Here is a 16,214-nt window from a genome sequence, read left to right on the forward strand (position 1 = left end):
GGAATCCATTAAGCTCACAAGCATGACGCGTTTCGTACGATTATGTCATGTCAAATGCTAACTAAAATAAATAATAAAACTCATGACACCCAAGGATTTAATAGATTGCTGCAAGCTATGAGTACATAATATAAGATTTCTATCACCAATCCCAGATACAATAGAATAGAAATTTTATCCCGTAAATTAAAAAATATAGGTAAAAATGAGTACAAATGTATAAAAAAGTGTTTATTATGTACATGATCTATAAAGTAAGTAAAGAATATCACAGTTGCATTGTTGTTTTTCATTGCTGATTGTAATTATTAAGGTGTTGTTACCTCACTGGATGATTTGTTTGATTTCTTTGACCCTGAAACATCATCCAAAATTTTACAGTTTTGTTGCACAGGGTAATAAAAATAATATAAATGAGAAAAAAATGAATAACAGTACGTTTCAAGGATTGAAATTTATCCTATTTGTCAGGTGTAAAGGAATTTAGTACACAATCATGTACTGAAAACCTACAACCTGCAGCAATGGACTGCTACTAAAAAAAGAAAAGAAAGGAATCATGTCTGAAAACTGCTTGAAGTCCAGACAGAAGAAAATTAACCCAGGCATTGTCACTGCACAGAAGTCAAGATAGCCTTGGTTCATGTTCTCCTATTTGAACTTGAGGGGTAGATTTCAATCCTCAAAACATAGTGTTATACATTTTGTAACATATAACAATGGCAAATGTCTGAAATCCTATTGATTCTTTCAAGCATTCCATTGTCTATATTTAAACAAAGAATGAGAAATAAGTTATGGTTAGGTTTATACGTCCAGTTCACGTTGTGTAGCATTTGAAATCTGTGCCAGAGAGTTGACTCTTGAAATTTGATGTTCATCTGAAGAGATCCCAAAAAAATGTTGATAATGAGGAAGCTTAAACAAACTCTTTCCATTGTTTCAATATCAGAGACACCTATACCACAAAATATAGTGTAATCTAGATAAAGAGGTATAATTGTCTCATCAAGTATTGCTAATTTTTAATTTTTATTATTTATTTTTATTTTCAAATCTCCAAAAATAACATTAATGCCATAAAATAAATTCCAGAATTCGTACGATTCATATTCTTTCAAATCTGATTTTAACTCTTCTCTTTATCTCTGTAACCTTTTCATATCCAGTAGTTTTTATAGTATTCAAATTTCTCCCCACCATTTTATTAGCTATAATTTGAAATAAAAATAAATATTTTAGCTTTACTTACAACAAAATTAGTTCCCTTTCAATATTTATATATTATTTTAGTTTTATATAACTATATAGTGATGTATTTATGTGATTATAATTACTTTACCATAGCATTTGGTAATTGTCATGTTCAATATTGAAAAGAATTTGTCTCCACATATTTATAAAACTTTCAGAATGAGTTTTTCATATCAAACTCAACACAATACTATGAAAAAAAAACTTGGTTAGTTTTGTATGTATTATTACAAAATGGCTGATTTCATGAAGAAGAGTAACAGTAACTAAGATTTAAGTCTATATAACATTTTATGGACATTTGGTATCGTTATATATTGTAACAGAAACCAGGTGATTCTTGTATATGTTATGCCTAATGTTGAACTTGGTCTGTTATTAATTTACCTCTGAAGTAGTCTTCAATATCCTGCAAAGTTTTTCCATGTGTTTCTGGAAGAAACAAGGCTAGGAAGATTGTGCCCACGAGAGCTGAGATCCCAAAGAAGACGAAGGCTGCAGTATTCCCTACAATCGGCTCTACGATCGGGTAGAACTTTATAGACATGAAACTTATAATGTATCCGACACACGAAGTCAGTCCACTGCAAACCTGCATAAAAATATATATATATAAAGGAACAATAAAAATATAAATAATAAAACTGTGTACTCTTTTAAAAACTGGTAGTTTTAACTAACACCTTTCCAAATAATAGGTATTGTGTACTTTTTAACATGTACAGAAAATGCTAAACTTAATTTTATTTCTGTAGTCATACTTTAGCAAAGTATAAAAAAATTTACTATTTATTCATAATTAATATAATTTTATATCTTCTATCAAATTAGCAATTTGATCATGGATAGCCTACACTGATTTTACAGTAACCATCTTCTGAAATTAGCACAATTTCAAGATATGAGAGAAAATGGCTTTAAAAGCCTCAATTGCTATAATAGAACAATTAATATGGTAAGTTAGTCATTTGTATACTCAATAGGATGTTTGTGATTTGTGTAGCTGTACATCAGATGGTATTTTTTAAACTGTTTATGTTATATTTCAGATTTTCTCCCCTCAGTTAATTAAAAATGTAGGCAATGTTTTATACAGAGCCAAGTTTTAACACTACCATCAATTCACACAGTATTTGAAACATTTTCATTTGTAAAATCCAATAGCCACATTTTAAAAACAATCTTTTTATTTAACAAACATGATTATTGTCAATACCACATTTATTGAATAAAATTATATGAATAAGGAACATATTATTCAGCTTTAAAACTGTAATTAACAAGCAAATGAGCTAAGAAAATAGATTTTTGATTTTTATTTATCCCTAAAAACCACCTCATTGGTCAGATTATTACTTTATCGCTGAATTTTTAAATGGGCAAGAGTGAGGTAAAACGTTTGTGTTAATTTATATTATACTTAAGATTAATTTAGTCTTATATTCATTACTTACTATATTTTTATAATTTAATTCAATTTAATTGACTTGCTATAAAGCATATTGACAAATGACATGTTCACTGGACAATCGTTATTGTTCAACAATATGAACTATATGTGAATGCTTGAATAAATCTATATTATACTTTTATTTGATTTAGTCTTATATTCATTACTTACTATATTTTTATAATTTTATTCAATTAAATTGACTTGCTATAAAGCATATTGACAAATGACATGTTCACTGGACAATCGTTATTGTTCAACAATATAAACTATATGTGAATGCTTGAATAAATTAAAATTGAGCTTTAAACAAAAATGTATACCTCCAGCCAATTGAATTTCAATGTTCCTGGATTATATTTTATAGACCAAACTCACCCCTCTCACATTGGTGGGGAAAACCTCACCCAGCATGGACCACAGCATGGTGGAGAAGACGATGGAGCTGGTGAGGATGTTGACGAGTATGCAGATGATGGAGACCCATGGAGTTGAGGGGATAGTCTCTGGGTAACTGTGCCGGAGGGCTAAGTAGCCAGTGAGAACCAGTAAGGAGAGAGTCACTCCGACACCCATGGCTACAGCAGGCTTCCTGCGTCCCCAGCGGTTGCAGAGCCAGGTTGTGAGGAAAGTAGAGATTACACGGACCACACCAATAAACAGGGCCACAGTGTAGGCGTCCTCTGATAGCTCTGCGTCTTTTGCGAATTTTACCTGTAGCAGATAAGTAAATTTTAGTACGGATGTAAAAATTACAGATTGGTTTAGTATCATGGTGAGATAAAATGTTTTGAGCCATTTCACCGTTTTCTTCTCTTAGGACGAGAAGCTGACAGATTGCACTTAGTCCTAGAACATTTGCGCTGCTTCCAGAGTAACAGTATATTCTAGATGGGTAAGATTGGGGATAGGGACTGCTGTCTATTCATGAGGAAGGATTTTTGGAATTAATCTCAATCATATATCCTTGGAAGAAGGGGAGGCCAGCTTTGTACCAGCCTCTCCAGTCAAAGTGGGCAGGGGATGGCACACTCTTATGTCTAGGCTAGCAACAGTCTTTAAGACTTAGGGAGTCCCACCAACTCCAACAGTCAACCCCCGCAGTAGACTAGACCTATCGATCTACCCTCCCACCCCAATATCTCACTCAACATTTGCGGTTAATGATGTACCACTTCTGGACATCCTTAGGGTTGCCCAAATTTAAGTTACACACCTAGTGTAGGTTCAATTGGAAGGTATAAACCAGCCAGAAGTAAAACTTTCTGGGAAACCATCAATTGTTCTAACCTTCAATGCTTTAGTGGATTAAAAGGATCATATTTGCTACACACTAAAATAATCACCTGAGAATCAGGAGGTTATATGACAATACCTGACAAGACGCAAACATATAAGTTGTTGAATCTCAGAGCCCCAGTTGATGATTTAGTGAATTACAAGGAGCCTGTAAGGGACAATGTCAAAATTGTTTTTTTAATTTGTGTATTTCTGTGAAAGTGTTCATTTATGCAATTATATTTTTTTATGTCAACTTCAGGTTAGGTGGATTAGGTATGAGAGGATTAATTTCATAATCTTCCCAAACATAACTATTGCGGTTAGAACTATCAATTTAATCATTTCAAATTGATTAATACCAATGTGGTCCAGATCATTTCATTAATAATTATAAACATTTGAGATAGTAATTACTTGGTTGTGATTGATTAATCAATGATCTCTCTAAAACCTTTGAACTGTAAATAGTTGCTAAAATGCCTTCTTATGAATTGACTACAAAGTTATTACTTACACCGTACACAATGACCACTGTAACACCAGAAAGCTGTTGGAAGAGGAAGAACATATTCATGATGATCAGTGGTTTGTAGGCTTCAGGTTTGCGTAGATCTTGAAACGTGCTGGCCCAAGTGGTTTTGCTGTTCTTGGTAGCTAAATGGTCCGCCATCTGCTTGAACTCTGCCTCCACCATGTTGGGGGAAATCGTTCCTCTCAAGACCAACAGGGATTCTTCAGCCCTTTCCGGTTCACTCCGGGCCAGAAGCCACATCGGACTCTCGGGGAGAAATGGTGTGAACAACATGGAAACAATACTGACAACCATTCCAACTCCAGCTGCTATCGTCCATTGATCCTAAGAATTAGAGTGTTATCATATTAGAGCGATTTTTAATAGTTATAGATACAATATTTAAAATGATCAATGATGTGGGCAAACCATTACTCACATCATTAGCTTGATTAGTCAAACTCTGTTGGTTAAGTTTTGAAAAGTGATTGAATATAAACGTTTTTTGAATTTGGCCAGTGGCTTAAGCTATCCAGATATTTTAGGTAAGCTCAGTTTGTGGATGGTAAGACAACTGACCATGAGCTTTGTAAATAATTATAAGTTACATCAATTTTACAAGTTACAATAGTATATCTTAAGATATGCTCATTAATTCATCGGGATTCGACTCTTTTTCTAAAATTTAAAATGGAAACAAAGGATGTCAAATGATCCAATCATCATGCCAGCATACATGCACTGAATGTTCCTTTGTATACACTTAGACTCTTGTGAAATGGAATTGAAGAAGGAAAAAGCAAGTGGTAGATTTTAAGAACAGAGTGGAACAGGGCTTTAATAAATATTTATTCATCAAAAAATGTATGTGAAAGAATATTTATATAAAATCAATAATAAATTTAACTATTATTTTTTAATTAATAATATAATATTACTAATCATTCTGCAAGAAAAAACTGTCATAATATCAATGAAGTGTTATTTAAACATGAATAAGTATCATTTTGTTAATTCCTTCCTTATTACGTTTTACATAACTTTTAATTTTACATTTACGCCTTCAAACTTTTAACTTAAATGTTTTATGTCTAGTATTTTACCTATATCTTTCTTTATTTTTCATTAAGTTTATTTTTGACCTTATTAGATTCAAATCTATAGTACTGTACATGTACTGATGTCACCTTATTTTTTGTTATGGTTCTGTTTACATTATTTTTTTACCTGGTTTTAAAAGAAAAGTAAATACAGGAAAAATTCATTTATCTTCAGACAGTAGAACTTGATTACAAAAGCTATACAATAGTATGAAATATTGTATTCATACTAACATTTCTATACCATAATTCAAATCCTATTGAATATGAATATTTTTCATATTTATTTATTCTATCTTTATGGCTTGATAAGCTTATAATTTTGTTCATTACAAAAAAACTATGGGTGAACCACAAACATACAGATTACACTTTTTGTATGTTCTGTTGTAAGTTTACCTGAAACAGATCTGCCATTAAGTAGACAGTGAATATTCCGATGCCCATCATGACAGGAGACACAGTAACGAGAAGTGTGCGCAGACGAGAAGTGACAACTTCAGCAGTGTAGGTGGCAGCAGCAGCTGTAGCCAGGCCTGCGGCGAACCCTGTCAGCATCCTTCCGGCTATTAGAGGGTAGACAGACTGGAAGGGGTAGGGAACAAGAGAGAGTAGTACCCAGCCTGCGATGTTGGGCAGGTTGAGCACTTGCAGACCTCTGCGGCGACCCAACTTGTCCACCAGAGGGCCTCCCATCAGGCAGCCCACAGGTGACGCTATAGCAGCAACACTGGCTGTGGGGCAGAACAGATGGATGTAATCTTACAACTATTAGCAGGTGGAGGCCTATATCATTATTACAGAGTAAAGAGAATTTTATTGAATTACTGGAAGTACAGTTCAATTACAGTGGTGAAATGGATGAAAGGAGTAGAAGAAAATGAAACATATGTGGTGCTGATGGATTATAAAGAGCATTTATAAACATAATAATGTAAGATGGGGAGACATGAGTAGTATTTACAGCATATTGTATTATTCTGAAATACAATAGTTTTAATTCTGACTATCACCTTATTTGCCGTTATTTAAATTAAGCCAATAATAAAGTTTAAAAGCTTACTTTTAGAATGTTCTAGATACAGGATCTAAACATGCATAACTTAATACATACTATTTCAACCATTCATTTAGACTTTTTCATAAAACCTAGCATGGGGCTCTAAAAGCCCATGCCTTACCATTGTAACAGCCCTGTGTTAGGGCTCTAGAGCTCCATGCATCGTATAATTTTTATGATGAGTTTAACCCAACCATATTTTGAATAGACTTATCAAATGGCATTTTGGAATAGCATTTATAGCTTTTTACGCAAAAACCGTTTTTACGATTTCTTCACATATACATTGCAAAAGAAACACTTATAACAAATTCAATAAAATCAGAATTGTTGTGAACGAAAATCTGAATCGCTATTTCTTAACTATTTTAAATTAAATTAAGTTTTCTTGTAATGTTTCTCTCTTAAAAAAGAATGTAATTTATACCAATTTACACACATTATACCGTAGCACTGTGCCATACCAGATATAACTTTGTGCCTCTCACAAAACTTTAATTTACAAACATAAATAAGATTAATCATTTTTTGTCTAAATCTGTTTGGCTTTCAGTTTTGGCCTAATTAAATATTATTTAAATATTTCTTTTTACTTTTTTATGCCTTTTTCAATTATGGTTCAATACAGAAAAATATACAAGAATACGTGTAACTTTTTTGGTAGCAAAGTATAAAAACAGTTCTACAAATTTTTACTTCATATAATACACAACATTTTAAAATTATGTCCTAACTGTTAGAAAGAAAAAAAATAATTTATTTATATACATAAGTAGCTGTGGTTTGAACTGTTAGTTGAATGTGAATGTTGTGTTTAGCTCCAATTCACCTTACGCTTGGTGAAAGCATCTGAACTCTAACGCTTAACTACCCACCAACCCTACCCATAGCTACAATATGTGTAGAAGACTCGGTTGCTCCACCGTGCTTTGGGATCATGTCTAAAACAATATAGTGTACTCAATTGTGCACTTGATGAGACAATGAGAACACCTCTTCACCTAGATTACACTCTATTTTGTAGTCTATGTGTGACTGATGTTGAAATGATGCAAAGAGTTCGTTCGTCACCAACTATTTGGACCTCTTCAGACGGACGCCAGATTGCAGATGCTGCACTAAGCAGAAGGTGAACTGGAGCTAAACTCAACATTCACATTGTTTATACTTGTAGCTGTTTCTATCTACTATTTGCGTTGCTGAGTATGGTATATTTAAAGTTGCCTGATATTTTCTGGCCAAAAGTATTATGAAAGAGTAATGAAGAAGGCTAAACAAGAGAGAGTCTTTTCAGTTCCTACCTTAAACCCTTTTTTATCCCCAATACATAATTTGCCAGCAGGTTAAACATGATTACTCAACTCACAGAATCAGTTGTGAATTTATAAGAAAATTTAAATAACTACCTTTATTTTACATATTTTTATTTTTATTAAATAAGAAAACAACATTATGGAGTTGTACTACTGATGGATCTTCAAACTCCTTACGGAGGATCACAACGATTAGGGAGTGAACGTTTCTCACAATCAAACCCAGGTTTCAGATCACATAGCTTGAAAGTTTCAGACCTATTGCCATATACCCTCTACTTTGCTGCAAGTGGTTTCCAACTTTGTTGGTACCTCAAATATCATCTTGGTGGGAAGCATAGAATAAAAAAGAGAATTTAAGAAGTAAAGACGTTAACTGGTTTTAAGAGCAAGGAAGTTTCTTTGAATATCATTTTCAGATCTATTTTAAGACATTACAAGTACTTGGTAAAAGTAGTCCCAGCGTGTGGAGAAATAAAGAGAATGTTTATAGAATCAGAAGATAAATGTGTTACAAATTTTATTTTTATTAGTACAGAAAAATTGAAAGGCCCTCACTAAAAATAGTGTCTTATATAGAGCAAGATTTTATTTTCTAATAGCTTTGGAATTACTCAAAGATTACAACTCCTAATCATTGTGTTCAACTTGGCTTAGTACTCTAGTATAGGATCCATTAATGATTGCATAAAGTATGGAGTTCCTATATTTGTTTTGACTTCATATTCGGGTGTGTGTGTATATGGAAATATAGAAATAAACTACATCACAAATTTAAATTGCAATATTGAGGACACTTACAGATCCAGGATCCCTCTTCAATGCTAGCATGATATCCTGGACCGTCTGATTCAACCAGTGGTCCCAGAATGACTGACGGGAACCCCAACACCATTCCACTTAGGAACATCCCTGTGTTGGCCAGCACAGTCACTGCTATCTGTAGGCAGACATTTGTTATAAATGAGATTTACAGTGGTGTTTCTTCGGAGACCTATAATGATTATTTATTCTTAGACATATTATTATATTTCTCAATCTTTTTTTTATTTTATGATAAAGTTGGGTTACAATAATTTCAAGTATTGGTTACAAGAGAGTGACTTGTGCAACATTCTAACACTTATATTGCAACAGTTGCAACTCTAGAATTAACAAAAGGAACAAATAGATGGGGTAAAAATACTAAAGTAACCTTGGAAGCACCTCTATTTGGTTTGTATCGTCTAGTTGACTATATATCAGATATAGCACAAATTGATGTGTGACTACTCTGGGTTCAACTTGGATGTTCAGGAACAACTTATCACTAACCTCAAATGTCGAGATGGTCGATAGGTCTGGTTGATTATGGGGGATATGGGAGTGAGTATCCTTTGATGTTAATGTTTTTTTCAAACCTAAACATAAGGGAGTATTTTTTTACTTCTTTGTCATCTTTGAGATAGTTGGAATTTTTGCTTCAGCACGTGTACTCAGAGTGAGGTTTTTACAATAAATATTTAATAGCCTATGCTTAATAGAGGGGATTATGGGAAAGTTTAGGCTGAGATGGTAAAAATTTAAGAATAAACAAGTAGATTGGTAAATATTGAGTGTCGAAACATATTTTTTGCTCTTGTTTCCTTACTTTTAATACTCTATTCAATTTTTACTAAGGAGTCATTTAAATAAAATGATATACTTCGTTAATATCTAGTACTCAAATTTTTACTATCAACAAAGAATAATTATGTGCTTATTTTTAAGTTTTTACTCAGAGTAGACGATTAAGTATTTTAATCTTAAGGGTGCGCTCTACCACAGGCCAGAAATCGCAGTACGATGTTTCAAAAATCCGCTTGGAGCGCTGGCAAAATTGGTTGTAGGGAGGGCAATGAGTAGTTTCTGTGGAAGGGATCGGAACTTACATCCCTCTTACGTCCCTAACATCTTTCTTCAAATTTTGGAAACAACTCATTTTAGTTATAAAAATACAATTTCTATTATCCTCATTACGCAAAAATATTAATGTTGCTTTGAAACTAATAACACATACGGACCTATCTGTCATATTTAATTGTGTAGTTTGTTTTTTAACATACCACTAGTCTCCATGACTGTAAGGGATAATATAGGTATACAATATGTGAATTAAATGAATTACTATATCAGCTGCTCTTGTCACGTCTATTGCATTATACTAACATAACATTGTAGTTATAAAACATCTAGTCTGTCTCTCACAGGAAGCCCTCGAGGGTATCTTGGGTCAACTAGTTCTGGCAATATGCATTTGTGGTAAAAAGTTAAAAATTGAATTTTAATTTAAAATGTTAAAATTTTAATTCCTTTATTTTGTAATGGGTAATAGCTGCTCATGTAATGAGATTTGTTTAACAATCCAATGAAGCAATCATACATTAAGTCAAATAAAAACTAATATAGTTAGACTTTAATATTGTACTAAACAAAATACCTCATAATGAGGTATGTCACTTATATTTTGAAAATATTGACATTAATCAATAATTTATTATTCCCCAGGAGGTAGAGGTAGTTGTTACACGTTACGAATTTATTGTTACGGAAAGAGGTCGCCAACACTATTTCGGTGATATGAAGATGTATGTGAGAGCTCCCACACGACACGATCATTCATAGCATGGGCGCGCCACGTAAGTAGTGTTTCGTCCATGGCCGTTGGAAAGACCCGGCGCGGCGCGGTCCTTTGACACCGCCGCCCGTGAGCTCAGTGGCGCCTGTGATCCTATGCGATCCTATCCTTTCACACTGATCGGATGACGAATAAATAAAAATATTGTAGTTCATACTTTATACATACTTGTTCATAATACATTATTATTTAAAAATAAAATATTGACTACAATTTTTCATTTGTTCAAGATAGGAACTTGATTATTAATGTATGAATAGATATTATAAATCAACACAATTGAAGGCACACCAACACTGAAAGGCCACACGTTATAACCTAGTGAAAGCGGGTGAGGGGAAATATCCAACAGGTATTTTTTTTTTTATCTCTTTTAAGCCTCAGCTTTCAAGCTATGCTGGCTTCGATGTACACTGATTTATTACACTGGTATTTTATTTTTGCAAAGTACTCTAATTTATTATTACACTGGTATTTTGCAAAGTACTCTATCATTCATGTCTTTGCCTGATTGGACCTCCCCGGGATTCGAACCCGTGATCTCTCAGTTAGAGAGCCGAGACTATAACCATTAGTCTACGGAGGAGGACTAATCCAGCAGGTAGTGGTGGGAGAGTTACCTACAGTTTCCGGCTGTAGCAGCCACGCGCGCCACCTGACAGAGCGTTGAATAGCGTTTGCAGACCTTTCGTGTCTGCCTTATTGTACCTTAACTTCAGAACTTTTTAATAAACCGTTTGCAGTGTTACTCTTACTATATTCCAATCTACGAATGTCTGTATTTAATTCTTTAATAAAAATTCACGTTTTTATTTTATGACACGTTGAAAATACCCTTCTTTTAAAAACTTTCCACCTGATGTGCAACTTAAGTTGAATCGAAATTGAAATTTCAAAAACTAATGCACATATACAAATATTTAGTTACTTAAATGACATCAATATGTTTGTAATAAATAGCTCAAAAAATGAGCCTACAATGAGGCAGATTCAAAACCCTTGCATCAGCGTTCACCAGAGTGGAAGAGCGCAGCCTTAAAGAAATTTGAATTTTGTTATTTTTTTTTAAATATGCAATTGATTGAAAAATTAATGTTGCTCATTTTAAAAAAAGCTATTTTTGTAAAATGCACACACAAAAGATTTGTTTAGTTTGCCAATTAAAAAATTATATTATCGTACCTGTATAATAGTTGACTTTCTTGAGTACTCATCACTGGAAGTCCCCATCTCAATTTGTTCTTGTAGGGTGACAGGTAGCCTGTGAATAAGGGTTTCAAATCAGTGCAACAAACAACGAAGAAAATAGCAAGAATCATAGTTTACATTAAAAATGTGTCATAAAACATTATCAATGTTTCTGTAGCACAGTAACTAATGTCAACAAAATTATAAATACTGTATATCGATCCTCTCCCCACCTGATGGTTGAGGATTTTCAAATTTCCTTTGAGGACATGTAATATCATCTGAGGACTTTTTGGATGATTTCAAAACAACCTACTCTTCTCCAAAATGGGTGGGGGTTTAAAATTTGTAATGGACTAACTATTTAGTAATAGAATTTCTACTCTATATTAATTCATTTGTAATGTTTTGTGTTGATGTTTACAATTTTATTAACTCAGCCAATGCATGCAACTTATTTTATATAATCACTTATAAAGTGTGAGTTAAAATAATGGATACACTCTGTTTAGTCTTGATGGATAAAGATGAAGGGATGGAACTCGGGACAACTTTTTAGGAAAGAGAAGTGAACTTTTTAGTTACTGTTACAACTTTGCCCATTTCACCAAAATGGGATTTTGGGGAGCAGCCCAAAATTTTTAAATGTAAAGACCCATTAAATGACACCTCATTTGAAATTATATATTTCAAAGTCTTGATAAAAGTATAATAGTGGAAACTAGAGCTTTCTATCTCAACCCAATACAAAATGGCAGCTTTATCCATCAAAAACTAAACAGAGCGTATCCATACTTTTAACTCACACTGTATATTCATGTGATCGATAATGGATCTGTTTGCATACTGTAAAATAATATTATATCAAACATTTTGAGCAATAAGGAATTTTTATTTTAGTCACATTGCATACTGTGATACTTAGTCGATCAATAAAACTATGTAAGAATTTTGTGTAAAACACTATGACGGAGTAAAACAAAATAGAATTAATAGTTTTTTTAATGTGGTTTTTTATGGTGTTAATTACCATCATTTTATATTTTACAACAGCTGTGTTTTTTTTCTGAAGTATAGCACTAAACCAGCAATAATTTCAGAAGAGACCAAAGAGAATGTTGATCCTAAAGGAATTACATTCATTGTGATGATGTCAATTAGTTTTCCTTCTTGGAATGTTTACTGATTTTTTTAAAATATTTCTTTTAATATCACTGATACATCATAATACCATTAAAGTGATAAAGCTTATTTATATGTAATATTATAGAGAGTTTTTTTTGTTCTTAAAAGTATTTGAATTTTTTTAGCTAAATATTACTGTTACATCAAATTAAAGGTTATTATAAATATCACACCGATATTAATAATGAGTGTCTGTTTTAGGGTATGCAATACGTAAAGTACACTCCTGCTGAAATTTGTAAAAACATATTTGATTGAAAATAACAAAAGTTGATAATATTTATTAACGTATATATATATATATATATATATATATATATATATATATATATATATAAATATTATCAACTTTTGTTATTTTCAATCAAATATTATATTATATATTTTATTATTTTATTATCTATTATTTCATTGTAAATCCTTTGCGTTGGGCTCAATACACCCTCCTGCAAAAGTGAAGAATACCAAATTATTTGTAAGTAGCTTTTTATAAAGTTATGCACACAGTTTATGTGGTGCCAAATATAAACTATCCATCTACATTGAATGCAAAACAGTGGATTTAGTCCTGAACAAATCCCTTAGATTTTTTCAGTTTTGTAAAATAAATTATTTGTTTTCTATATAGTATTATGGATGGATACGAAATTGTTGCTTATTCTTTACATTACCAATATTTACACAAATTTGCATATGGTCTTTGACCACAAAATGTAAACTACCCACTATTTTTATGCAATTACATCAATTTCATTCCATTTTCCTCCTTTAGAAGAGAAGTTGTTACTAATCCCTATTTTAATGTAAAAAAATTGTTATTTGGAAGATCACTAATGTTTACAAGATTTTTTAATGATTATTAAGACAATTATGTTAATGTAAGGTGGGTTCAAACACTGTTATGAACTAAACCCCACATTCAACCTGTTATAAAATAATTAATACTAAAGGATCCACTATAGTTTTATTTAGTTTTAAATTTCATATTTTATCAAGCCTAGATTAAGAAATATTATTTAGATTTTTTAAACACAAGTTACAAGTATTGTTTATGTTAAAAATAAAACATTCAAACAGGATAAGTAATTCGTTAAACTGCTGAAATACTCTTAACTGAACTTTTTGGAATATACAGTCAGAACCATCAATATTCCAGTAACCTCTCATTTTGTTGATTCTAAAATCAATCAATTTTATTTGTGAGTTGACAATTGCAGATTTTTTTCAAATATCAATGATGTTTTTGCCAAATACTGCAGAAAATTATTACAATGCTATTGAGTTATTATAAAATAATACGCCTGTTATGCGTTATTTTTCAATATATATTTTCGGTAAATATGGAAAATGACTAATTAGTACAAAGTTCATGGGATATAATGTATACTTGCGTAATAGATTTCAATTAATTAAGCAATTATATGAAAATATATATTGATATATTATTTATTTTTTATTATGAAATGAAAAGTTGTATTATTTTTTTATACTAAAATGTAACAATATTTGAAAACAAATTAATGTACTGATTAAAACTGATATGATGTTGTTAAATCATCTTACCTAGTAGGTGTAAGGATGTAGACTGGAGGGAGTTCTGAGTGGTTGTACTACTTAGCTGCCCAGGAAAATGAGTACAAAAAGCCCATCCTGGACTGCTCTGTTGCAAGAAGCAAGTGTGCTCTGGCCAAGTTTGTTAGCGCTGCGCTGTTTCCTCAGAAAACTGTCAATAATGTGGGATTTCCCAGCAGGATTATATAACGTAATTGTATGCTACGAGAAGTCAGGGCTGTATCTCATTATGGTACAGCTTGATGATTTTTTACGTTTCCATTGTCTCTCTCTAATACCTTGTGATAGTTATTGTAACATACAAATGTTGATTTTAATTTAATTTGTTGCTTAGTAAATCTTTCTATTAAACATAGTAGTCTATCATGATAATAGTTCAGGCACATTTTGTGGATTCTTAGTTCAGAAACTATATCTCTGATTATTTTATTTATTTTATTTCGAACACCAACAAAAAAATTAAATTCAACATCATTACTCCATTAAGAAAGATATTTTTCTGTATAATTCTAATCAATAGTACAAAAATTGTATTAAACAATAGGATACATATTTAGATTATCTTGTTACTAATTTTAAATTATTATTAAATTAACTTTAAAAATTCAGTAGTAAATCTATTAAAAATTTATTAAAGCATAAAAATTTGCAATATTTATACATGTGCCGGTTAGAAATTTTGAAATAACTGCTACAAGTAATCTATTACATTGATTGAATTTATATCTAGAGGCTATACAGAATGAATGAATAGTGATTAAAATGTAAATGGAAACCACTATTATCAAATAGACCTGGCAAAGTATTTTAATGCTACTTTCTTCCTCATGTTTATGTATTTATAAAATAAATAAATTGAACGCATGTAATTAAATTTTTATGTCTATTCTATAAACACCATTTTATTTATTAATATACAGTACTAAAAATAAATAATGCTGAAGTAGTTTTACAACAAATGTTCTTTTCTACTTGTTCCTATATTACTTAAAAATTTGAAACCAAACCAACAACAATCAATTTAAATAGTAAATACTTTATTTTGAAAAAGTTTACAATTTTAGCCACCATCTTGGATATGTAATAAATATAGAAAATGACTTATTTCTTTTAATGAAGTGTAAAGTTCTGATTGTTTTCAGATTAATTGGCATTTGAATATATTGTTACAAATTGTTTTCATTTATATGTTTTGTTCCTAAGATAATATTTTTTATTAACATTGCAGTATTGTACTACTTTTTAATTCGTATTATTATCAATATTACTTCTAAAATATAAATCACAAAACTGATAACGTTTCTATTTTTATTTTCAGTAACTTTTCATACCTTTTTTTATTTATTACTTAGTAATTATTTCCTAAAAAGTTTTTTATTATTTTCTTGTTTCAAGTTTAATGATGATTCTTATGTTACAAATGTATTTTTTGTACGCTGTATAATTTATTGTATCATCAATTTTTATTTTATATTACATCTACAATCCTAATAATATTATGTGTCCTTTTATGTTTGTTTTGCTTTCAGGCACAAACTGTTTAACCTATTATATGAAATTTTAAATGGACATTCTTAGGGCCCCTGGAATGAATATAGGCCTAATCTTTTTCCAAAATCCCTCCGGACTACGCCCCACTGGTCC

The 16,214-nt window shown here is 31.4% G+C and overlaps 1 protein-coding gene across 1 annotated transcript in view; it reads right to left on the bottom strand.

Moving 5' to 3' along the window:
• Positions 1-219: 219 nt before the first annotated feature.
• LOC124363472 overlaps positions 220-16,214 on the bottom strand; it is a 36,457-nt gene continuing 20,462 nt past the window's right edge. The window contains exons 10-16 of the mRNA XM_046818720.1: positions 11,808-11,886; positions 8,771-8,909; positions 5,996-6,330; positions 4,500-4,841; positions 3,083-3,418; positions 1,642-1,846; positions 220-355 (exon numbers count right to left, since the gene is read on the bottom strand). Coding sequence (XP_046674676.1) covers positions 309-355; positions 1,642-1,846; positions 3,083-3,418; positions 4,500-4,841; positions 5,996-6,330; positions 8,771-8,909; positions 11,808-11,886 — 1,483 coding nt within the window. The 3' untranslated portion in view covers positions 220-308. The remainder of the gene's footprint in view (positions 356-1,641; positions 1,847-3,082; positions 3,419-4,499; positions 4,842-5,995; positions 6,331-8,770; positions 8,910-11,807; positions 11,887-16,214) is intronic.

Source organism: Homalodisca vitripennis, chromosome 5, assembly GCF_021130785.1.
Source record: "Homalodisca vitripennis isolate AUS2020 chromosome 5, UT_GWSS_2.1, whole genome shotgun sequence".
In the NCBI taxonomy this organism is placed as follows: Eukaryota; Metazoa; Arthropoda; class Insecta; order Hemiptera; family Cicadellidae; genus Homalodisca; species Homalodisca vitripennis.